The 24,566-nt window shown below is 36.2% G+C and overlaps 2 protein-coding genes across 5 annotated transcripts in view; one reads left to right on the forward strand and one right to left on the reverse strand.

The window, feature by feature from the left end:
- LOC119837708 overlaps positions 1 to 2,203 on the reverse strand; it is a 26,884-nt gene extending 24,681 nt beyond the window's left edge. Inside the window, 1 exon segment of the mRNA XM_038363439.1 lies at positions 1,937 to 2,203. Coding sequence (XP_038219367.1) covers positions 1,937 to 2,060 — 124 coding nt within the window. The 5' untranslated portion in view covers positions 2,061 to 2,203.
- A 408-nt stretch (positions 2,204 to 2,611) lies between these two features.
- LOC119837554 (tyrosine-protein phosphatase 69D) overlaps positions 2,612 to 24,566 on the forward strand; it is a 28,136-nt gene continuing 6,181 nt past the window's right edge. The window contains exons 1-24 of one of the 4 annotated variants that reach the window (XM_038363166.1): positions 2,612 to 2,860; positions 5,439 to 5,577; positions 10,837 to 11,108; positions 11,370 to 12,112; positions 12,639 to 12,818; positions 13,562 to 13,668; positions 14,202 to 14,346; positions 14,686 to 14,765; positions 15,112 to 15,249; positions 15,738 to 16,043; positions 16,314 to 16,441; positions 16,853 to 16,962; positions 18,237 to 18,361; positions 18,706 to 18,847; positions 19,398 to 19,583; positions 20,474 to 20,494; positions 20,918 to 21,129; positions 21,441 to 21,544; positions 21,806 to 21,954; positions 22,571 to 22,762; positions 23,013 to 23,162; positions 23,414 to 23,591; positions 23,854 to 23,969; positions 24,479 to 24,535. In XM_038363166.1, coding sequence (XP_038219094.1) covers positions 2,776 to 2,860; positions 5,439 to 5,577; positions 10,837 to 11,108; positions 11,370 to 12,112; positions 12,639 to 12,818; positions 13,562 to 13,668; positions 14,202 to 14,346; positions 14,686 to 14,765; positions 15,112 to 15,249; positions 15,738 to 16,043; positions 16,314 to 16,441; positions 16,853 to 16,962; positions 18,237 to 18,361; positions 18,706 to 18,847; positions 19,398 to 19,583; positions 20,474 to 20,494; positions 20,918 to 21,129; positions 21,441 to 21,544; positions 21,806 to 21,954; positions 22,571 to 22,762; positions 23,013 to 23,162; positions 23,414 to 23,591; positions 23,854 to 23,969; positions 24,479 to 24,535 — 4,065 coding nt within the window. In that variant the 5' untranslated portion in view covers positions 2,612 to 2,775. The remainder of the gene's footprint in view (positions 2,861 to 5,438; positions 5,578 to 10,836; positions 11,109 to 11,369; positions 12,113 to 12,638; positions 12,819 to 13,561; positions 13,669 to 14,201; positions 14,347 to 14,685; positions 14,766 to 15,111; positions 15,250 to 15,737; positions 16,044 to 16,313; positions 16,442 to 16,852; positions 16,963 to 18,236; positions 18,362 to 18,705; positions 18,848 to 19,397; positions 19,584 to 20,473; positions 20,495 to 20,917; positions 21,130 to 21,440; positions 21,545 to 21,805; positions 21,955 to 22,570; positions 22,763 to 23,012; positions 23,163 to 23,413; positions 23,592 to 23,853; positions 23,970 to 24,478; positions 24,536 to 24,566) is intronic. The other 3 variants (XM_038363167.1, XM_038363168.1, XM_038363169.1) reach the window with 3 other exon arrangements.

The raw sequence follows: 24,566 nt of genomic DNA on the forward strand, positions 1-24,566 counted from the left end.
AGTAATAAATGTTATTTGCAGTTAACAATTTTCTTTTTTCTTTATTACAATATTTATGGCAAGACTAGGTAGATGCAGATATCCTACACTCACTTTGAAAATCAAATTGGGTTTATGAGTTGCGGTTTTATACTATTTATCTATATTACATTTAATTATATACTTTTAAATACGAACACAATATGTCAGTAATTATTAAAAAATTTAATTACTGTATGGAGACTTTCAAAACACTACTATTTTTTTGAATTTCATGAGTATTGAGAATATCTTCTTGTTCCTAATTGAATTGAATAGAACTTTAATTGAAAACGTAAAACCTACCTTATTGTGAATTCAAAATTAGTAATATATGCATACTAGCTGTTGCCCACAGCTTCGCCTACACAGTCTAAATAAATTGTAGTTAAAACGGTGCAAAATTTCATCCCCTATTTTATCCACTTGGGGGTAGAATTTATCAAAATCCTTCCTTTGTGGATGCCTACCACATTTCATCTATCTGCATGATAAATTTCAGCCCAATCCGTCCAGTGGTTTGGGATGTGCGTCAATAGATCACTATGTCAGTCAGTCACTTTTGAATTTTATATATATAACTAGATAGAAAACAGATGCTAGATTTGTACTGACTATGTTTCACTATTCCAATACTGTATTTACATATTTGTGAGAATAGCATGGTAAATATGAAGCATATTTTGATTTATAACTGTGATATTATGTATTTAAATAAACATGAACTATAATATTAGTATAATATATGATAATTTGTTATTATTATACTGCATTTACACAATGGTCTTTTTAGGTGAAAATTTCAAGTGCGACTGGGAGTTACAGTACTAGTCATGAATTTGGACAGCTCATACCGAGGAAGGTATCACACCCCCACAAAAGATTGATGAGAAATAGTAGCAAATTTGTCATCTAACTGAATCTGTTAGGACATGTCGACATTAAGGCCAACAATACTAAGTAACAAGTTCTTTGGATTAACTTCATTTATTATTCAAATACTTAAAAATATAACAATAACAACATAAACGGCAAAGTCTGAGGATAGACGTATGTTTGATACTCTTTCAAGAAATGAATGTATCATCACTTGACAATGATGTACCTTTTGAACCAGAATATCACTTGAGCTATGGCAATACATCCTTTTGCCCACATATACAATTATTTGTACTTAGGTGATATTAAATGATTAAGCTGATAAAAAGCAAATATGTATATATTGCTAATGATTTTATACCAGCAAGAATAGTTGGAAGAAATCTTAAGTACTCCATTGTATATGATTTTACACATCAATTAAGCTTGTCTGAGTTAATAGAGCAATGTATGAATAAGATTTTTATGCTCTTAATACAGGTAATTAAGGAACAAGGTCAATGGTATATGTTTATTCATTTATAATTTAATATTTAATTACTCTGGTGCAAAGTGGCATATTATAGACTTTAGCTTAAATAAGTGTTTGAATTTAGAATGATAAAGACTAGAAGTCGATGGAGTATTTTGAACAATTTTTTCTTAACACACTCAAGCAAATAAGCTATTTTCGATTGTTAATAATGTAACCTAAATTACTGCTATAATTTACATACACCAATGCCAATATTCTGTCAACTAATTCATAAATATTACGAAGCTAATTCCAGTTAGTTTAATATATATAGCTTTTAAATAAGTTTTCTTTGCCAAGACTGTTAATTTCTTATTAGAGTAGAATCCGGTGTTTTAAACATGTACACTTTAAAAGAATTACAGTTTAAGCCTAGAATTAGGTGTAATCCGAGCTTTAATCCTTTTGCCGCTTATAATGGGATTTTGTGATACATTGACAATCGAGGCGTTACATCCTGTGACTCGAGCAATAGTTTTATTGTCAATTGTTCGCTTATTATGGAATGTAAACATTATTACTCACCGTAAATCTCCAAAATTTCGTTGTTAATAGCAGCATTATCACAATGAACGCACAAAATAAATACAAAAATGGCTCCTAACGTGTACTGAATATACATCTTTATATCACAAAACACACGGTACATAGCCGTGAAAATAGTCTAATAATTGTTCATACACCACATTTTTACTACAATATAATATGCAGGCGGATATAATCTCGTCAACAAGTCATTTATTTCATCTAAATTGTTTCAATCAAAGTGCCATCGAACTAGGACCCCGCCGTCTGTCATTCATCTTGTCAATAAACAACAAATGTTACCAGTTGATATTTCAAGCAAATAAATGTTACAAGTACTAAAAAGGAAATTGAAACTTTTTAACATTTATATTATTTCGTAATATTTGCAAAAAATCTAGGATGATTACTTAGATTATCAACGATAAAATTGGCTGGAAATTTAGATTCACTCTTGAAAATAATGGTAATCACCTATATAATATTATTTTTTCCTTCATTAATTTTAATTATGCTTAAAACAGTATAATTCGTATTTACAGCTTGATTTTGTAATTACACTTATAAACTCAAATGTGTTATGGAATAAAATTGCTGTACAATTTTAGAGCTTTTCCATTAGTCTGATCGAAATTATAAATAATAATTGGCAACACTGTTAACTAGGATTGTTTGTTCGGCTTTGGGTGTCAGCCGCTTTGTAATTTTTTATTGTGATAAATATAGAAATAATCAGTGATATCGTTTTGTAAGTGAATAGAACATGGTTTAATTAACAAGTGATGAGTTTGCTATCGTGGTGTTTCGCGTATTGTGTGTAAAAGACAGCTTCTTCCGCCATGACAATGGTTCACTTGGCCAGGAAGTGCTCCGTAACATTTGCGCTTTATTTTGGCTGTATTGCACTATGTTATCCGGTTTTAGGTAAGCATTACAGAATTGATATGATAAAATACATTTGTAATACATGCTTTGTTTGTTAGATACAATTATAAATAAGCCTGTTACATTACAAACAATTTTTTTCTATAAACACACGCTTTAGCTAAAAGCTCGTTTGTAAACATTTTGTGAACTTATTGAATAATGAAGTAGAACGTGTAAACGATCTTATACGTATAATTAATGCTTATAGGTTGAAATATATGTATAGAAACAGAAATAATTCCGTCATATATCTTATGGGGAAACCCACAATATGCTATACAATATGAGTATAAAAATTATGGTACACACCAGCTTTATTTTATTATTCAATGTATTTATGCCTGTATTATACTTACATAATAATTACAATATTAGTAAATACATAATACCTTCTATTTTGAATCACACTCATGAGCTTCCATGTTTTATTGCCTTTCCATAATACGTTATTATTAAAAAAATGTGTATTCATTTTTTAATAATTAATATTATAAATTAATAAAATAATTGTATTTTAACATGGTTACATATAATATTTGGGACAGTATAGATAAATTTAACCTGCACCTTGAAATTCATTGTAACATACGGTATTAGGATAACATAACATAAGGTATTAGGATAAATGATGTACTTGTATAAATCAGTAGTCTTGTAGTACTAGAGTGTCTAAAGGTGCTATAAGTCTAAAGAGTTTGTTTGTTTTTTTTGGCTAAACATGCTCACCTCAGGAACTACTTGTTGAAGTAATAAATCCATTTGCGTTGGATTGTTCATTTACCATAAAGGCTGTATCATGCTACATTATGTCATAATTTAGATATTGGTTGAAACTTATGTATTTTATATCCCAACTTAAATCTCATCATCTGAAGTACAAAATTTTATCATGTGGTGTTGGCAGAAAATTAGTATTAGTGTTCTGTGATTGACTTGAATGTTTATGAGTTTCTGGCTGGCTCTTCTCTGTAGAAACTGCCTTCCGAACTGGTGTTAAATGTTTTATCTGTGTAATATGATTCAAAAGTGCTTCTATAAGAAGTCTAGTTGAATGAACAAATGTTTGAGTTTGATTTTGAAAAGAGGTGATATTGAGATGGTGGGCATAAACAATATAAACAATTTTAAACCTGAATACAAAAAAAATTGAAGAATATTAAATTAAGACCTATCTCCTACCTATCTCCTATCTCCTAATCCCTCTTCAGTATTTAATATGTATATTAAAAAAATCCCAGTAAATGAATATATATATATATATAGGTTACCTTATAGGTTTGAATGGTAGTGGTAATTTGTGTTAAAATTATTTTCTTAATTATTTTTCATTTCAAGTCATATTATAATGTTTTAGCTTTACTAGTTCACCCTGGCTTCGCCCGTAGCACATAAATATACCCTATATCAGTCAATAAGAGAATTTTTGATATTAATCCAGTGGTTTTTTGCAAAAATTTTACAAAAAAACAAGAGTTTCCTCTTTATGAAGTTAGCAATGTATAATAAATATACATTTATAAACCAAGTATGTCAATGTTAAAAGCTTAAAGCCCAAAGTAACTGTTTGTAGGTCAATAGAAAACTAAAAAAAATCTAATTAAACTCTATAATTAAGTATTCCCTACAAATAATAATTCGCTGCATTATTTCCTATTTTCATTCAAATAATAAACAATGTTTAAACAAATAAGAAATATTTGACAATTGTACGCCACATGGCAGATCACAGTAGGACTTTATATAAATACCTTCCTTTTAACCTGTGAATCACAATAAATCATTTTGAATTTGAATTTTCATTTATTTGCTATATATGTTAGTTTTGTTTTACTCTGACTAATTAATTATTTACTTACATTTACTAATTTCATTATCAGGACGCTTTTTATGTTTAATAATTCCAAAGTTATTTTCATTCTAGCTAGCTGAAACACATTGGCATCTCTGTCAGTCTGCACACATGTAAAGAACCATGTACCTACACATAATACCCTATTTGTTTTGGCTAAGCTATTGTTTAAAGTGGTGTTGTTTTCAACCCTACACGAGGGGAATATGTAAGGAGCCTCTCAAGTGTAGGTGCAAAGTGTTTGACTTTCGGCACTCAATAGATATGTGTCTGTGTGTGTGTGTGTGTGCTGTCAAAAATGTATATAGACAATACAAGATTTTTAAGCTATATGTATGTATGTATGTATGTGTGAGTGACAGTGAAATTGAAAAAGTAGCTGTATTTGAAGTGACTTTAATGTGGCGATTTTTGGAAAATTTTAATGCTTGTTTCTTCTATTTTCTTATCTAATTATTAAAAATGATTTAAACTTGACACAAATGCTCAGGCCAGCATTGATAATCAAGATAGAATCAATGAATAGACTTTTTAGACATAGACCTTGAATCACTATTCATTATTATTGAATAATGGCAGTTTTCTTTAGATTAGATTTTCTTAGTGCAACTAAGGGTTAAGCTTTATGAGTAATAGGATACAGCAATTTTGATTTAACAAAATATTAACTGTACTTTATTTCATTAGATGTTGTTTTTTTCACTTCCATTGTTTTCTTCATCACAGCTCAAGATGCACCAGAAATCCTGGACCTATCAGCGCGGGGCGCGCTCGGCAACCAGTCCAACGTCAGCTGCAGCATGTCACCGAGCGAGGCTGATGTGGAGTGGATGTTCAATGGGGAACCTGTCGTTTTTGGCGAAAGGTCAGTTGCTTGGATGTGTTTGTGTGTACTTAAATAAACTTCACTACATAATATGAAGGAAAGTCGCCTCCCCCGTCTGTATGTATGTATGTATTCATGCTTAGATCTCTAAAACGACACAACAGAAGGAAGGTTTATATGTATGATAACATCTATTAAACTAATCTGAATTTAACGCAACGTACAATAATTTTTCACCCGAACAAATCACATTCCTACAGAACATTCTCAATTAACCTAAATACTTAAAAATAAATTAAATAAACGTCAAGTCAATGCGTTGTTTTTAAATGCAATAGCTCACGATTTATCAAAAACCGTTCGATGAAAAAAATGAAATGATTCGCACTCCACTCGACGAAATAGGTCAACAGTTATCAATATGATGCGAGACACATTCGCGACAATGTATTTTGTTTTGCGGAAAATCGGCATGTCCCATCCTATTTGAATAATAACACCCAGCCATTTCCCACCACACATGTATATATGCTACACACATTTTTCACAAATTCACCACAAACATTATTTCGTGATTACGCTCTTTCTGTTTTCTTTTTTGGTTAATATCACAAACATAATATTTAGTATATTTTTCTCATTTGTTATTATATGTAACCTACTTTGTCGCAATCGTCTTGTTATTGATAAATTTTATTTTTATAGTCGTCGTCGGTACAAAAAAATTAGAATATTCTAGTATAATTAGATGTAAGGTTTTTTTTTGTACGAAAAATATATGAATTATATCGCATAAACTGTAGTGGCTCATTGCTGAGGACCTGGGACTAAAAATATCGATCGATTAAGTCGAGGGTTCGGGACCACGCGAGCGTCCAGGAAATAAATAGATTTTTCAATTATTTGTCTGCGCGTGCGGTTAATATAACGACTATTCGAAACGAAAAAGGAATTAACATCGTGAAGATATCTACTTGTCCGAGAATTGAAAGTTCGACGATATGTGGCATCTGCCGAATGCCTGCACCTGCAACCTGCACTCGGTCAGCGTGGTGCATTATGTTCTGAACCCTCATAGGAGGCCTGTGTCCCAACAGTGGGAGTGGTGTCCCAGACCCAAGTGTGGCTGATGATGATGAATTATATCGCATCACGCATTGTGTAGTTGTGTTTACTAATACGACGCGTTGTGCGTAAACTTGATATTGTCCTATCTGTATGACATCATTTGCGTTTTAGATGTTTATATTTACGGAATATTATTACAAACAGTTAGTAAATGTATATTTATACATTTACTAACTGTTTGCCCCGGCTACGCCGACCAAGCAGGTTCGAGTCTAGCTGATTAATTTTTTATGTCATAGCGGGCAAATGAGCTGGTGGTTCGCCTGATGGATCACCACCGCCCATGAACATTCGCACAACCCTCTGAGAATGCGCTGCCCGCTTTTAAGGGATAAAGAAAGGATTGATGACTGGAAAGAAAGAATGGACTGGGAAGGGCTAGGAGAAGAAAATAGGCCTCCGAGAATGAAGCAAAGTATTCATTACAATCGACCAAGCCGTTTAGAAGGACGTTCAGCGACAAACACGCGCACAGAAGAAATGTGTAGATAAATATATACGTGCACACTGTATAAAAATGTTCGTAACCGAACTCCTGTGAAACAGCTGGACCGATTGCTATGAATGTGTAGCTTTTGGAGTTAAACATCATAATTTCAATTAAATTGAAGCTAGATTAAATACCTCTATAACATCCCTATTTAACATCCCTACTATATACTATACCAGCCGTCACATTCTATAAACTGCATACGTTTCCGTTCAGCCGTATTTGCAATTAATTTACAAACATAGATATTAGATAAGAAGCCTATCTCCAGACTTGAATAAGTACACCATAACCTACTTCTTACTGCGGTGAAACATCTCATTCCCACGGGGATTTCCTATGAGTAGAAGGAGAAGCCGCAACCAAAAAGCAATTAAATTGTAATTTATATTGGATACATAATTAATATGTATTTCTTTTAATATAACAACTTACTATTTTTGTAAGTAATTTTTCATAGATGAATTTAAAATTTTAAGAGACAGATCAGACTACAGATCTTCTTGCTGGCTTTTCTCTGTAAAAAGTGCCTCCCAAACCGGTGGTAAATGGTTAAACTATATTACATATATATATAAGTTCATCTAGAAGAATTCTAATTGAATATAAAAGATAAATGTTAAAGTTTAAATCATTTGAATATAAAGCAAATTTATCACAATAAAATCTCTCCACATCCGTACACAGAAACGAAACACGTGAAATAATTATCCACCACAAGTAATACGATTATAGTTGTTATCAAATAGCATCCCGCAAGCTAAAATCTCGAGAAACATTTGTGATATACGAAACAATTATCGTACCGGCTTTGAATACGCTGTGATATAATCGCGATCACCTGACCTCGTTGAAATTTTCATTGTTAACCTAAATTTTGTTATGAGTGTTACGGCAGGTAAACGTTGGAGACGGTTGAATGTTCAAGCGTGATCGTTTTGTATGTCCCACCGTTAGGGGAAACAATTGGGGTGATTTTGTTTTTATATTAAGTTTTTAAGTTGATGAGATTGTTTGTATGAATGCGCTAATCTAAAGAACTATTAGATCGTTATCCAAAATGCTTTCACCGTTGGATATGTATGTGATCGTTGGTTGCTATAGGCTATACTAGCTGCGCCCCGTGGTTTCACCCGCGTAAGTCCGTATCCCGTAGGAATATCGGGATAAAAAGTTTCCTGTATGTTATTCCAGTTGTCCAGCCTTAGTACCTCCTTATTCATTTAGTAAATTAAGCAATTATTATTCTAAATTTGTGATCAAAGCGTTCAATGGTTATTTATCATCGAATCTTCAGGATGAATACTCTATTCATCTCTTAATTATTTTGATTAAAATTCATACAAACTTAACTTGAATATCTTGTAATTAAACATCGAATTTATAAACAAAATTCTAACGAAATATTCACTATGAAATTTATTTCCAGACCCTAAATAAGCAAAAATGTCCTTCAGATTGGTAAATTGTTTATCTTAGCATAGAATTTATCATGATCGAACCACTACTTCCGATGATTACCACCTACAAACAAACAAAGTCAGAAACCATACCCCATCATAAATATGTAGATAAATCCTGAACGATCAGTCTACATTCAAGAAACTGTATATAATCTAGCAACTAGCATGTTCATGTTCCAAGAATACAAATCGTCCACAGGCATTGTGCTATCAGCAGACAGTTATCGGATTTCAGCTAAGTTTCACGTGGGGGGGGGGGATCGAATTTAATCAATCGCCGGGAGGTACGCGCGCCGGATACGGAGGCGTGAGGTCGATTAGGGCCGTTAGAACTTGTATATTTCGTGTCACATCGAATGTAAAGTGATATTGCGAAGTGGATCGATGTGTGCTGGATTGAATGAATGGAAGAACAGTCGATTTTTAAAATGCCATCTTCACATGCCTGTGCCATCTTTGATATCAGTTGGTAAATGAATGTGTAACGTTATATTTACGAGAAAATTTTGGGAAAATGCCGAACATTAGATTGTAATTTAAATTATTTATTGATGTAAGAAAACCCAGTCCCCTGTCTGAATGAAGTCCAGATGCATGTCGCATCTGTTTTATGTTTTTTCTTAATTGATCTATTGACTTAATGGGCGAGTATGTGATCAGTCTTCTGTGTTTTGACTTGATACTTTATTTTATGAATTTCTATTGGCCCAGTCGTTATGAAGGTTAGCCGAAACAAACAAACAGACCAATAAAAAATTAAGAAATAATTGTAATAAAGCCCCGTATTGATGGTAAACATTTCTTTAGCAAAAAATTAAATTATATTTCGGCGGCCGGAGCAGCTGGTAGTGCTAGAAACACTACCTGTTGCAGAGGTTGAGGACGCGTGCTACATTTCCTGTCCGAAATGCAACAACATTTTAAGAAAATCGCCAGCAGCATTGTTGCCGAACACTCTTATCTGTGGAATTGTGTTAAATTATTTAAACCTATAATTCAATGTACGTAATCTATAAACAAAAAAAAAAACAAGTCGAACATAAACTGCTCATTTAAGGTTTTATCCTACTAATATTATAAAGGCGAAAGTAAAAGGAAGGATGGGGATTTGTAAGAAAGTGTGTGTGTGTTTGTTGCCCTTTCACGCAAAAACTACTTAACCGATTGCAATGAAATTTGGTACGTAGACAGCTGGAAAACTGGAATAACATAAAGTCAACTTATTATCCTGATATTCCTACGGGATATGAAATTACGCGGGTGAAACCGCGGGGCGCAGCTGGTTATTTATAAATTGTCTTGCTTTCATGTTAAATATAGGTATCAATTATGAGGATAAACATTACAGTCGTCATGACTATTTTCATGTGTAATGCTAAATTCTCAAAAAGAATTTATTACGCATTCTGCGTGTCATTATGTAAAATAATTATGGCAACCGGTAAATTAATTACAACTAGCAGCTAGTCCCGGCTCCGCCCGTTTGACCCGAGGTAAAACCTTAATAAAATATAGCCTATACTCAGTAAAAATGCAGCTTTCTAATGAAGTCAGTCATAGTTTTTGTGTGAAAACTTTAGAAATATACGTACACGTGTATTTCTATACTTCATAATAATTATTTAGATTTCTACTAAATTGCAATGATGAAAATTTTAGAAAGATGTTCCTGAACAATTTCTACAACTGTTAGAATTTGATTTTACGCGAATAAACGTTTATTAATAAAGACTTTTTAACTGTTATAGCGCAGAGAAATTGCTAATGTACTCTTCCCATTTCGATTGCAAACTCGTTGTGCAGTTTTTTTTAAATTTCGAAAAGAAAATCTTTAGAAATCCATTTGTATAGAATCCACGTTTAAAAATAGTCAATACTGTGTGTATACATGCTTGCGTTTATCCTTTACAATTGTATTCAAATTTATACTGGTTGTGGTTATGATTCAAACATATATGATTTATAATATTATTCATAAATATGAAAATAACCTTCTATATTATGGCATATTTGCCTGACCACTTATATATAAGTATTATGTAATTTCTGATGCAGCTCGTGAATTTTCTCCATATTTTGATTTGATAACTTGTGCCTCCCACGCGGTTCCAATTAAATTTGGTCTAGTTCTGACGATATGAAGGCGATTTATTTTTGTAAATATGTCAAATAATATTGATGAAGACTTTATAAAATTGTGTGAAATTATTGTTTCAGAATAAAGCAATACAACGAAGAGAGGCTCTTACACAAAAAGGATTTAGATGGCAATCAAAAGAAATATAAGTTAGTTAATATCACAATTGCAAATACGACAGCAGACGACGATGGCAATTTCACCTGTATCGCCAAACTCGGAGACGCGAGGACAGATAAAGGGGTCGTGTTAAACCTGAGCTTTCCGGGGAAACTGGTAAGAAATACCCCTGGGCCAATAAAGCAGAATGTCTCCGATCAGGCTAATGTCACGATGGAATGCGTTTTTGAAGGTTAGTCATCAGCGTTAATTCATCATAAGTTTATCAAGTAATTTATTGTACGTGTAATTAGATATTTTTAACAGTATTCGTTAATTAATAATAATCGTTTCACAAAACTTGGAAAATGCTGTGTTCGTTTTTTACACTTCTTTGAATAAAATAAACTGTCACTGCTCGAGTTAAGGATATACGGCGTTTTGGGTCAAGAATCCACTCAAGTGAATGTTAAATTTTTCAACGTAAAGAAAACGTTTATTTTGTCTTTTTCAGTTTTTAAACCCGGCGAGGTGAAGTGGTGGAAACGGGCTAAAGATGACGAGATAACGGAGCTGACGACGAAGCCGGCGAGTAAAATTGGTCTCAAACAAATCCAGAGTATCTACGATCTCCATATACGGAGTCCTGAAGATAACGGCACATATGTCTGCCAAATCTTTGATACTGTTACCTCGACGAACATTTCTGGAAACGTTGACATAATAGTATACGCCCCGCCACAAGTTCTCGTGGATACTGTTATACCGATCAGTGCGTCTCAACTATTCCTTAATTGGACGGTACGGTCTTACAACTCGCCAATAAAGACGTATAACCTTATGTACCGGAAACTGCCGTCCACGGACTTCAGCCTGTACACGAGGGAAAAGATCGGAGTTAAGAATATTTCTTTCGTGATGGAAGGTCTGGAGAAGTCCACAAAGTACCAGCTCAAGTTGGAAGTGACCACGATGCATGGGCAGAGCAAACCTCATATATACGAGTCGACCGTGCGGACCCTGGATAAAGATCCAATTTTTGTGCCCAATATCGCTATTAATGGCTTCTCTGCTACGTCAGTGACGATAGGCTGGGCTCCACCACCGGAGGATATAGCAGAATTGATACATTATTATCTCCTAGAGGCAAGGAAGATGGATGAAGTAGCGCCTAGAAGAGCTTACCATTCCAGGGATAGTCGGAATTTGCCCTATATGTTTGACAATCTGGAACCACACAGCACTTATGTGTTTCGGGTATGTTATTACAAAGTTTAATCATTATTTCTCAATAAATATCGTTAACGAGTTTCATTCATTAAGCTTTAATAATAAATTTTTTACAGTTGCAATCTTTATGGTTTTAGTTGATTGGTTATTACACAGTAAAAATGCGTACTATGGAATTTACACATAATTTAATTGTAAATAAGGTTTAGTGTAACTGAATTTTTTAAGAATGTTTTTTCTTCATTGAGAATATTGTTTTACATAAAAGAACTGATATATTTTTTTTTAGTTTTTTACATATTTTTTCATGTATATCCTCCTCAGATTTTTTCAATGTTTTTAAATCTTTACTATTATCATTTATCATAACGATAATCTTTTAATCGTGCCTAAATTTTGTTAATTATTTTCGAAACTATTACATATATTATTTAGCATGCCATTGGTTGCTTAAGTGTTGCCATGTTTCTAACCTACGTTAATTGTCATAACTAGTACTTTAGCACACCAAACAAAATGTTTCCATGGTACTAACCGCGTGTGTGTGTACCAGGTGTGCGCGTGCTCGGACTTCACGAAGCGGTGCGGCAACTGGTCGGGCGAGATGCAGGCGGCGACGCTGGACGGCATCCCGGGCCGGCCGGCCAACGTGAGCGTGCACTGCGCCAGCAGCTGGATCAACCTCACCTGGCAGCCGCCGATCAAGCCCAACGCCGAGATCAAGGGATACACGGTTAGTGGGCTGCCCACCTAACAGATAATCTATATATACTAATACTAGCGATCCGCCCCGGCTTCGCCCGTGGTACATGTATAGCCTTCCTCAATAAATGGGCTATCTAACACTGAAAGAACTTTTCAAATCGGACCAGCAGTTCCTGAGATTAGTGCGTTCAAAAAAACGAAGAGTTTCTTCAGCTTTATTATATTAGTATAGATTATATAGTTAAAGAGTTTGTTTGTTTGGTTTAACGCACTAAGCTCAAGAACTACTGAAAAATTCTTTCGGTGTAAGATAGTTCAGTTATTGTATAAAGCCTCAGGATAGCTAGTTATATATTTCTGATATTTTTTTCATAAAGGCGTAAATAATAATAAAAAAACTTAAGTAATTTACAATTTTGTTTAAATTTTTTTGTGAATTTTGAGTGCTCTCAAAATTTACAACAAAATTCTATGTTAGTTATAAGATATAATATTTTATTATGTTTTCACAGTTTAAGCATTAAGTATGATTGTATTATTTCGAATATGTAACCCTAAATATTTTGTTTCATTATGTTGGAAGGCTAGATTAATGAGCTTTTTATTTAAAAAGAAAAGTTAAACGGATGTTACATCCAAATGTAAAGGAATTTCCGGCCAAAACACATATTCACAATATTTATTTATTTTTATGAAAAAAAGATATAAACAAAAACAACACCGGAGAAGCAAGGTTTTTGATCAATAAGTAATTCCATTATTAATTTACAGATGGAACTAACCGGTAACGCCACGTACAGAGACCGATACGGAACCATTAAGGAGGCCATGTGGGGACCGCTCACCAAGTTCAAGACTAATGACTCCAGGAGTGTCAGGTATTTGGCTTTTGTTTATCTGCACTGTATAGTTTTTGCTAGCATATTAGTATGCCAGGAAAAGATTAGTTTTTAAGCATTAAATCAAATGTTTTCTTGGCCTCATTTATTGGAAGTATTTAAGAAGAGTAGTTAATCTAGTATATTTATGAGCTCACGAACGGTATCATTGCTATTCCGACATATCATTAATATCTACTCGAAGACTATTTATTACTAGGTATGAGAACCTTAAAAAACTTACTTTAATATTATTAACCACAAGCTGCGCCCCGCGATTTCACCCTCGTAAGTCCGTATCCCGAAGGAATATCGGGATAAAAATTTGCCTGTATGTTATTCCAGTTGTCCAGCTATCTACGTACCAAATGTCATTGCAATCGGTTCAGTAGTTTTTGCGTGAAAGAGCAACAAACACACACACACACACACATCCTTACAAACTTTCGCATTTATAATATTAGCAGGAAGTAGGATATAAGCCCCGACGCAGTCGCTAATGCAATGTATGCTATTGCATGTTAAATGTTCAGGTTCGAAGAGCTGCAGCCGAACACGAACTACACGGTGCGGCTGAGCGCCATGACGCGCACGCGCCGCCGCGGCGACGAGGAGACGCGCTACTGCGCCACCGCGCCCGCGCCGCCCGACGCGCCGCCGCGCCCGCGCTGGCGGAAGGTAGCAATTCCTCTATTAATCGACTCTATGTATTCTTTATGTTTCTATTAAAATGACGCTCTTCTCGTCGACATACAATATACAACACATAAATTTTGAAATATATAGAAAAAAGAAAAAATTTTCAATCGTGACACGAGATTCAAACCTGCGTCTTTCACTTTACCAGGGTGACTGACGCCTTGCCATTCACTCACCCGTGATCCCACAAAACATACATTTTAATAGGCAATGTATTATTGTTATTTATTGTACTTTAATGACCTGCACACGGTGTGCATACACGTTATATTAAAGTAAAGTAAAGACTATTTATAACATGGCTATTTTTATTTCCAGATATTAGAAAATGATAGGTACATGTTCACGATGTATCTACCAAGGATATCGGAACGGAACGGACCCATCTGCTGCTACCGGTGAGATATTCATATAGTATTTATTATATACTAGCTGCACGCCCCGGCTTCGCCCGGGTAATCTTTTATCGTAATTAAAATAATATAAACTATCCTATCTCTCAAATTGGATCGAACTGCACATGGTGTGCGAATTTAATTATAATCGGTTAAGTAGTTTAGGAGTCCATTGAGGACAAACATTGTGACACGAGATTTATATATATTAAGATATGGCATAATTCTTTGTCCATATATCTTTTACTAAAACATTCGAGTTCTGTACTGGTAAATGCAATGATACATACACTTCACCCAAATTGTTGCCATTATTATGTTAATTTTAAAATTGCCCCATTGCTTCCAGAGTATACATGGTCAGGCTGCTGCCCCACTCCGATTGGAGCAACTTGCCCCCAGCTCGGGACATCAGCGTGCTGCAGTACGAAGAGGCACACGCCGTTCAGCCAATGCTTGGGGCATACATAACTGATGTTTTCTCGAAGTTAGTTATAGCTCATATTGTCACATATTTATTTTAATTATTGCGCTATTCATGACGAAGAATAACTTAACTTCCATATCTATCATATGGAAGTTAAGGAAAAGATATAGACAAAACTTATTCATTGCTATGACGTTATTAGTACATGTGTTGATTGACACGATCACAAGACTCGAAAGAAAGTCAAGCACAATTGTATGGGGTGGGGGGTATAATACATACACTCTTGGCTGATACTGATATAATTATATATTGAAGAAATTTGCTGTTTTATTTCTAAATAACAATACGGGTAAAAAAATTTAAGTAAAATGTTAAATCAATTCGATAAATTTGTTTCAAAATTGATACTACTATGTCCTATCTGTCTTTAAACGTTTTTGTATACAACCATTGTTGTAACGGGCTGAATAAAGATGATTTTTTTTATTTATTTATAAACTACTCGTATCCCAATAATAATAATTAAAATTATACAATGATTACAGCGACAGATTCCCATCTGACTCTGAGGTGATCCTGGGCGACGGTAGATCCATCTTCGACAAGGCGGACCCCGCCCTCGCGCGGCCGGCCTGCAAGCGCTGCCTGCGCAGGCCGCGCAAGCCGCTCGACGCGCCCGCCGGGCCCGCGCGCGCGCCCACCGCCGCGCCCACGCCCACGCCCACGCCCACCGCCGCGCCCGCGCCCACGCCCACCACCAGGGACGACCTGTTCGACGACGAGCTGGACACCACCGCCGATCCGGATGTGGTGGAGAGGCGCGAGAGGCGCTCGTACGTTGAGGTGGATAGGTGAGGAGTAGTATATAATTTATTGTGACATTGTTATTTGAAAATTTTATAGATTAGATAAACGACTAACTAAGAAATAATATATTTGTTAATTTGGCATGGCATGATTAAATAGCGTATGACTCTTTATACACAAAATACCATACAAGGGTTTTAAATAAGTAAGTTCAAGAGGGGGGGGGGGGGGGGGGGGGGCTGTTAAACATATTTTATAAATATAATTCTGTAATTACAATTTATGCAATATACTATATTATATTCCTTCATCAGGGATTACATGAAAAACCCGATGATGATGGACAAGCTGGTGGACGAGGAGCAGGATTGGGAGGAGGTGGTAGTTAAGGATGGCCACCTGGACCCGGCGGCCAACTACACGTTATTTGTGGAATTGATACGTGAGTCGCTACTTTGTGTTGTGGTTCAATTCCTTTCACGTGTATTTTTTACATATCCTTTTCTTATCTTGCCCACAAACCTAAGTTTTTAACAATAGGTAGCAGCTATCAGAACACCCACGAAATAATATTAAAAAGAAAATCGTAATAAGTAGGATCTTAAATTCCATTTTATTTTGTATAAAGTAAGTTTTGATAGTACTAGATAGTAGAGTAGATAAGGTGAGAATAATATATTTTTTTAGGTTTTTCGTTTCACGTTAATAAATATATAGCTAATCTCAAACACTATTAAATATTTTAATTGTTTTATACTCATACATTTTTTATTAAAGATTCTAACGACCGACAGAGCCATTGTCTAGTTCCGCAAATATATTTATACACACTGACGCAAGCGCACCCCCGCAGCGGGCAGCGAGCGCGACGAGCCGGTGTACAGCGAGTACGTGAACGTGCTGACGCCGGCCGCCGCGCCGCGCCCCTCCGCCCACAACACCACGCTCGAAGTCGCTCTGCTGGTACGCACGCTCTATACTATATCTGATGATTACTCCAATGTGTACGATGTATATTTATATACTGTTGGTTGGTTGGAAAAAGTTGTTGTCGGTTATGTAGAAAGTCAGATAATTAGAGATATATCTACACTTGTAATGTTATGAAGAGGAAACCTGTATTTTTATATGTTTGTAACCTTTTCAAGCAAGAACCACCGGACCGATTTCAAAAATTCTTTCAGAATTAGAAAGCTGTAAGTACACTGAGTGACATAGGTTTTATAAATTATATGTATTACATAATGTTGTATAAACAATAAATTTCAGCTGAATTTGATTAAGCTTAAATATTAACTTTTGAATTTTTTATAAATGATCATCGTTTTGTAGTAAAACTTGAAAATGAAAATAATTTGATTGAATAAATCAATCAATTAGTCACATTGAAACATATATGCTTGTATAATAATAATAATAATAAAAATCTTTATTTGTCCATACCTTACACTAAAATTGCATATACATGGCTTGAATTCATTGAACAAAGGAACTTAAAACTATGGACACTAGTCGTCTAAACTAGGCCGAGCCTGTATCTTAGACGACAGTATCTTCCCACTATGTTTTTAATACAATTTAGTAAATATATCAAGACAGTATATCGTGGAATATATACACTATTTCATACTTATACAATTTTAATACGAAATAATACAAGCGTGCGTAAGGTAACAATATAATAATTACAATGAAGGTATATATGCTTGTATGTATTAACGTTTCGAATATATATTTAAAAAAAACTAGCTGTGACCCGCGGTTGAAACCGCGTAAGTCCGTATCCCGTAGGAATATCGGTATAAAAAGTGCCTATGTGTTATTTCAGTTGTCCAGCTATCCACGAAGCAAAATAGTATTATTATTCACCAATAGATGTCAGGAAAAAAAAACACGAATATGACATTTTCTACAAAAATTCCTAGCTAGATCGATTTATCGCCCCCGAAACCCCCTATATACTAAATTTCATGAAAATCGTTGGAGCCGATTCCGAGATTCCAATTATATATATATATATATATATATATATATATATATATACAAGAATTGCTCGTTTAAAGGTATAAGATATGAAATTAATTGATACATTTCACATTACATGGTAGTCGATGCTTACAAAATTTGTATTCTGGCATATTGTAATTTGAAAATAAAGAACGAAATAATATGTTATCCTACTTTGATAAAATGAGTGTGTCGAGTGGACGTCGTGAGTGTATGGTGCGTGTGCGCAGGCGACGTGCGCGGTGGCGGGGCTGGTGGTGGCCGTGATGGTGGGCGTGTGCGTCGCGCAGGCGCGCTCCTCGCGCAAGCTGCCGCACGCGCACCTCGAGATGAACCCGCTGCAGGCCGCGCTCAGGTGCGCACGCACACACGCACGCACGCACACACACACACACACACACACACTTAAACAAGCGCGCACTTATATATCAATCCAATATAGCCCCCTTCATACAATCCATATAAACCGGTGAAAAAAAAAATTATTTATAGGTAACAAATTTTTTCATGCATTAATTTGATGAGTCAAATGTTACTTATAACAGATTAACTTTAACGTTCACGTAATTTATTTTGTAGATAAAAAATTCAATTTTTGATATAACTCGATTCATTTTCTAATACATATCTGAAAATTGTTTCACGATATTATATTTTTTTCGGTGATTCCAAAATATCTAACGTAATTTGTTCTCCCAGATACGTGGTAGGGCACATAGGGCGGCAGCAGCTCGGCGGCGCGGCGCCCCCCGACATGCCGCCCATACCCGTGGACCAGCTGCCGGCCGCGTACGCAGAGCGGCAGGCGGACTCGGACTACGGCTTCCAGAAGGAATTTGAGGTATTAATGCTTGTTAATAGGAGAATATGAATTGAATTATCTTAATAATATTAACGTTAAACGTGTATTAAGAAATTATTTAATAGAATTCAAATGGTTTTGTTTGTTGAAGTTGTAATGTTGTTCCGGCTAGAAGGACCATTTTTGTAAGTTGAGGTTGTATGAAGTTTTCTTGTAGTTCACATGTACCTAAATTATTTTATCTTGTTTTTTTTTCATAATTGTAGTTATTATGTTTCAAATCAGTTCCAATACATTTCAAAACAAAATGTCTTGAAGTTTACAGAACATGCATTGCATATATATCATATATCACTCCATTTTTTCACTATCACTTCATTAACATCATCATATTGTATTTTGCATTCTGCGTAAACGTTGTTACAATTTATGTGTTGTGTTGAAAATTACTGTGTTTGTCCAACCGTTCACACAACCATCTCTATCATCCGTCATTACTACTATCCGAAGAGTCCTTGACCACGAATCATTCCACCATTCCGCGCTACCATTTCACTTGATACGTAATAAGCAACGAAACCGGACCAAGTTGTTGCAGATGCTGCCAGAGTGTTTCCCGGATCGCACCACGCACGCGTCGGAGGCCCGGGAGAACCAGGCGAAGAACAGATACCCGGATATCAAGGCCTACGACCAGACCCGGGTCAAACTGAGCCCCATAGATGGCGTGCCCGGCAGTGATTACATCAACGCCAATTATGTTATGGGATATAAGGTTAGTGGGATGGTCAGTTTTTTAGGCGACTGTTTTTCGAACTATGTATGTAGGAAATTAAAAATATGTATGTATAAATTTAGAAGGCAATTTTATAAGTTCTCAATGACTCGATAATCATATCTTAGAATTGTTTATTGTTTCCTGTTTTTCATTATTTATTATTATTAATTATTCTTTCTTGTTTATAGTACTGGGGTTTGGGGGATACTGGGGTTTTATTACATATTAAATTTGACCTATAGACGCCGTTCAATTTTTTTATTTCTTTTTGACGACTTTGTTCTTCTTTCATAAAATCTCTCTACTGACAATAAGATGCTTAAAATTATTAAAGAATTCGATCCAGCATGTCACATTTGATACAGTGAGTTTTGATCTGGGGAAATGGGATGGAAATCTATAGATTGTGTATCCGTTACCATCTTAATACGTTACTAGTTGCAAAAGGATTATAGGCGTATATTCACAGTCTTGCAATGCATAATCACATGCTGAAAGAATTTATAACAGCTTTATGTACGTCTTTATGTATTGTGTACATTTTTGTTGTAACCTGAAATTTCCACTTGAGCACTTTATGTTTAATGATATCTAGTTCATTTTAAATCAGTCTAAGTACAAGCTATGTGATGTTAACTTATGTAATGATAACTTGGCTTTTAGAAATTCTTAAAGCCGCGCATTCCTGCAAAGCCAAAATAATGTAACACGTAATTAAAACGGGACATTTACACAACGACTCCTTCTAGCTCTGTCTCAGAATAGTCTAGTTAGCCACAAAACTAGAGCACGGTGCATGCACTTAGGCGTCAAAATATTTTGCATTCCCTACATTTAACTCTGGCACAACATTTCTAACCCGTGTGATTGTCTCTATGCTTCCTAAGGACCCCTCGGATGTTAATCAGGTACAGCATGACGCTTCTTATCGTTTTTATTTGTGTTTTGCACGAGGGGGGTAGTTTTGAAAGTGTCTAGACATTATGTCTTACCGCGGACTTTATAAACATGGTCATGTGTCTCTTCGCTAGATATAGATAGATTTAAGTGGAATAAATTTCTCTTCTTTAAGTTTCACCATATATCTCTCTAGTATTCTCGTATATTTTTTGAATAATAGTGCTTAGGACTCTCTCGGTCACCAATGCCCCGTCAAAATTGTGACGTTGCAGACTTCTTTATTAATTTAGTTGGTTTACTCGTTTAATGTTTCAAACCTGTTCAAAAGATGTTAATGTTTTTTGGCTCGCATAAAATGGCATGGGATAATATCATTGACACATGTGATTGAGTGGAAAATCATAAGGCAAATAAAATATTGACGCGTACAGGAGCGCAAAAAGTTCATCTGCGCGCAAGGCCCCACGGACACCACAGTGAACGACTTCTGGCGCATGATCTGGGAGCACGGGCTCGAGCTGATCGTGATGCTGACCAACCTGGAGGAGTACTCGAAGGTGAAGTGCAGCAAGTACTGGCCGGACGAGGTGCGCGGCACCAGGGCGTTCGGCGCCATCACCGTGCACCACGTGTCGGAGAAACGGTGAGTGAACAGTGAGATATTTGGATTTTATTTGTGTCTTTGCTCGCTAAGTATGTTATATTTTCGCAAGATTACTGTTTTTGCAAACTTTTCATGACTCTTTTTGAGTTGTCGTTTTGAAAATAATCTACCTTAAGTTAAATATCCATAATTTCAATCTGATTACATTGCGTTATCAAAAATTCAATCATAATATACAAACGGATTAACTAGCACATTTATAATAATTTTTCCCGTTATTTTTATCGTCGGTTATCTTTAAGAATAGCATATTATTTAATTATTTGCTAATACAGATAATATTTCCGAAGGTATTCCGATTACATCGTGAGAGAGTTGAGGATATCGAAGCAACCGCTAAACTCGGACGGACAACCAATTGTGGAAAACAACGGAGTCGCTAAACGGAATGGAGGTAATATTGCAAATTTAATACTGATTATTAAAATAAAATTATTTTTAAAATACTTAAAATATATGTATGTTTTTCAATTATCGTGTTTGGCAGCAAATTTTTTGTAAATGCATCTCAATTAAAGTGATCTTATCAGTCCTGAGCGGGGTTCACATCAAAAAGTTAAAAATTTTTGCACTATTATCTCAGTAATTTAACCGTGATATCAAGAAGAAAGGAGGTAATGTGAAGGCCTTAATCGCTGAATGGTGTGTCCCACAGAGTGTGGGGCGGGCGGGGCGGGCGACGCGAGCGCGCCCACGTCGCCGCCCGGCAAGGCCGAGAGCCGCCTGGTGCGCCAGTACCACTTCCTCATGTGGAAGGACTTCGCCGCGCCCGAGCATCCGCACTCCATACTCAAGTTTATCAAGGTACCGATGTCGGTCGTGCGGTGCCCAACTTGTTGGGGACACCTTTGGAGTTAAATTTAACGTTTATCATCTCTGGCCATTATTGCAAAATATGTATAGGTCTTTATAATATCCTGTCTATCTATGCTTTAATATCCTATCGATAAATAGAGAGATTGCTATCCCTTTCGTATGTCTATCGTGAGGAGGTGGATAGGCTTCCGGAGATAGCACGCTCATACAAATCTCTTTTATCTGCGTTTCAAGTATTACGTCATTCGCTTATCTATTCTTATTGGCCAGTAATGAGTTCAGTTACATGCATTTGGAGAATTAAAAGTTGTTTTCATTTTGTTATCACGTGAAGGAACTCTTCACGGGGTACAATCGAATGAATGTTATTAAATGCAATTGATGTAATTTCAGTTGCCAACTTCATCTACACAACGCTTTGTGAATAGTAATGTAGTTGACACGTTGTGGCTCTAATGAAAAGGTGGGCCGTTTTATTAGCCATTCATTAGAGCCACAACGAGAGAAATTAGTGTTTGACGTTGATTGCAACGCGTCGTGAGCTATTTTTATCGTTTGCGATGTTTGAGCGCAAGGTAGAGAAGCAATAAGGTGTGTGGTGCAGCGCGTGAACGAGGCGTGGTCGTGCGGCGTGTGCCGCTCGGTGGTGGTGCACTGCTCGGCGGGCGTGGGCCGCACGGGCACGCTGGTGGCGCTGGACTGGCTGCTGGAGCAGCTGCGCGACGCGGCCGCCGTCGCCGTCTTCGCCTGCGTCGCCGAGCTGCGCGCGCAGCGGAACTTCCTCGTGCAGTCGCTGGTGAGTGCCGCTCCCTGCGCCCTGCGCCCTGCGTCCTGCGCCCTGCGCCCTGCACCCCGCGGCCTGCGCGTGCGCACTGGCTCTCGGGAAACGAGATTCTCCATTTGTAGTAAAATATCTATGCATAGAAATAAAATTAAGGTCGATAGTAATTAATTTATAGATGTTTACTTCCATCACATAAATGATTATTATCGTTCAATTTAGATATTTTCGTAGGTTAATAAATATAAGTTCGAAATGTTCACAGAAACAATACGTGTTCGTGTACCGCGCGCTAGTGGAGTACGCGCATTTCGGAGATACGGAGATACCGGCGTCCAAACTGAAGAGCACCATCGACAGACTGCGCAGCACGCCCGAGGGGAGCGATAAGAGTTTGATGGAGATGGAGTTCGAAGTTAGTGCCCTCATCAAATAGAATTATGCATTAAACTTCTGCCAAAACAAATTTCATTTTAATATTCAAAGAGGATATGTCAGTTGAAACGACGGTCGATGATATTAAGAAAAAAATAATTGGAATTTGATTATTAACCAATATATATTGTTTGATAAGATGTGTGCCATCGAGTCTAAATTGATCCTTTGGCATAAACTGATCAATCGCAAATAGCAATGCAGCGTTAAATACGTTCCTGTCCCCCGCAGAAGCTGGCGGCGCCGCCGCTGGCGGAGGCGGGCAAGTCGTGCGCGGCGGGCGGCGGCGAGGAGCTGCGCGCGCGCAACCGCTCGCCCGACTGCCTGCCCTACGACCGCAACCGCGTCATACTCGCGCCGCTGCCCAACCGGGACTACTCCACCTACATCAACGCCTCCTTTATTGAGGGTACTCGCATCTTTTGATCGATTTTATCTAATTTTTTTTTCAAGGTCATGTAAATATTTTGTTATGTACGATACAGTGAACTAGATATGTTAACTTTTTATAAAACGTCCTATCGTTCAGTGAATGTATATATTTATTTATACTAAAAGTTCTTTTCCTATATAATATTTATTCAAAATAACATTATTTGCTTAACGTGACTGCTGTTACATAGATGAAGATAATTCTGTTAATGTTCTTAACAATATTGCTATTTTCCCAGGATACGACAACTCGGAAGGCTTCATCATCACCCAGGATCCTCTACCGAACACTATCATGGACTTCTGGCGGATGGTCTCTGAACATAACGTGTCTACCATAGTTATGCTTAGCGAGGTAAGATCTTTGCTATATTATCACATTAATTCGTTTTATGAATAGGTAGTATGAATAAGGAAATTAATGTGATACGTTGGTTTGATACTTCTCATTTTAAAGTTATTTTTGCTTCTATGTGATACTTTATAAGGAATGCGTGTTAGGAAAGAAATGATACTCTCGAGATCCAGATACATATTGTTTTATATATTAAAAATCTTACATCATAAACTCCTCACAACTTAAATGAGTATATTGTGCAGGACGAGTGTTTTTCACACCATATTATACATTGATTGAGTGTTGTTACCGTATAAATTGGTAAATTACTATCTCCATAGTATATAGGCGTTATTACTCGCCACTAAAATTATTTTTCCCAGCGTATTACTCCCATAGTTCCCCTTCCATTGGGATTCCGGGAGAGAAACTTCTCTTTACAAAATTCATCTAAACCTAGTATCGTGTATCTAAGGAACAGACGTAGTAGTCACGCAAAAAACACTCACAACATTTGAAATACGCAGCTGGGTGAAGGCAAGTGCCCGCGGTACTGGGACGACGGCACGGTGCAGTACGAGCACATCGCCGTCGAGTACGAGGAGAGCGAGTCGT

Source organism: Zerene cesonia, chromosome 28 (assembly GCF_012273895.1).
Source record: "Zerene cesonia ecotype Mississippi chromosome 28, Zerene_cesonia_1.1, whole genome shotgun sequence".
Taxonomy (NCBI): Eukaryota; Metazoa; Arthropoda; class Insecta; order Lepidoptera; family Pieridae; genus Zerene; species Zerene cesonia.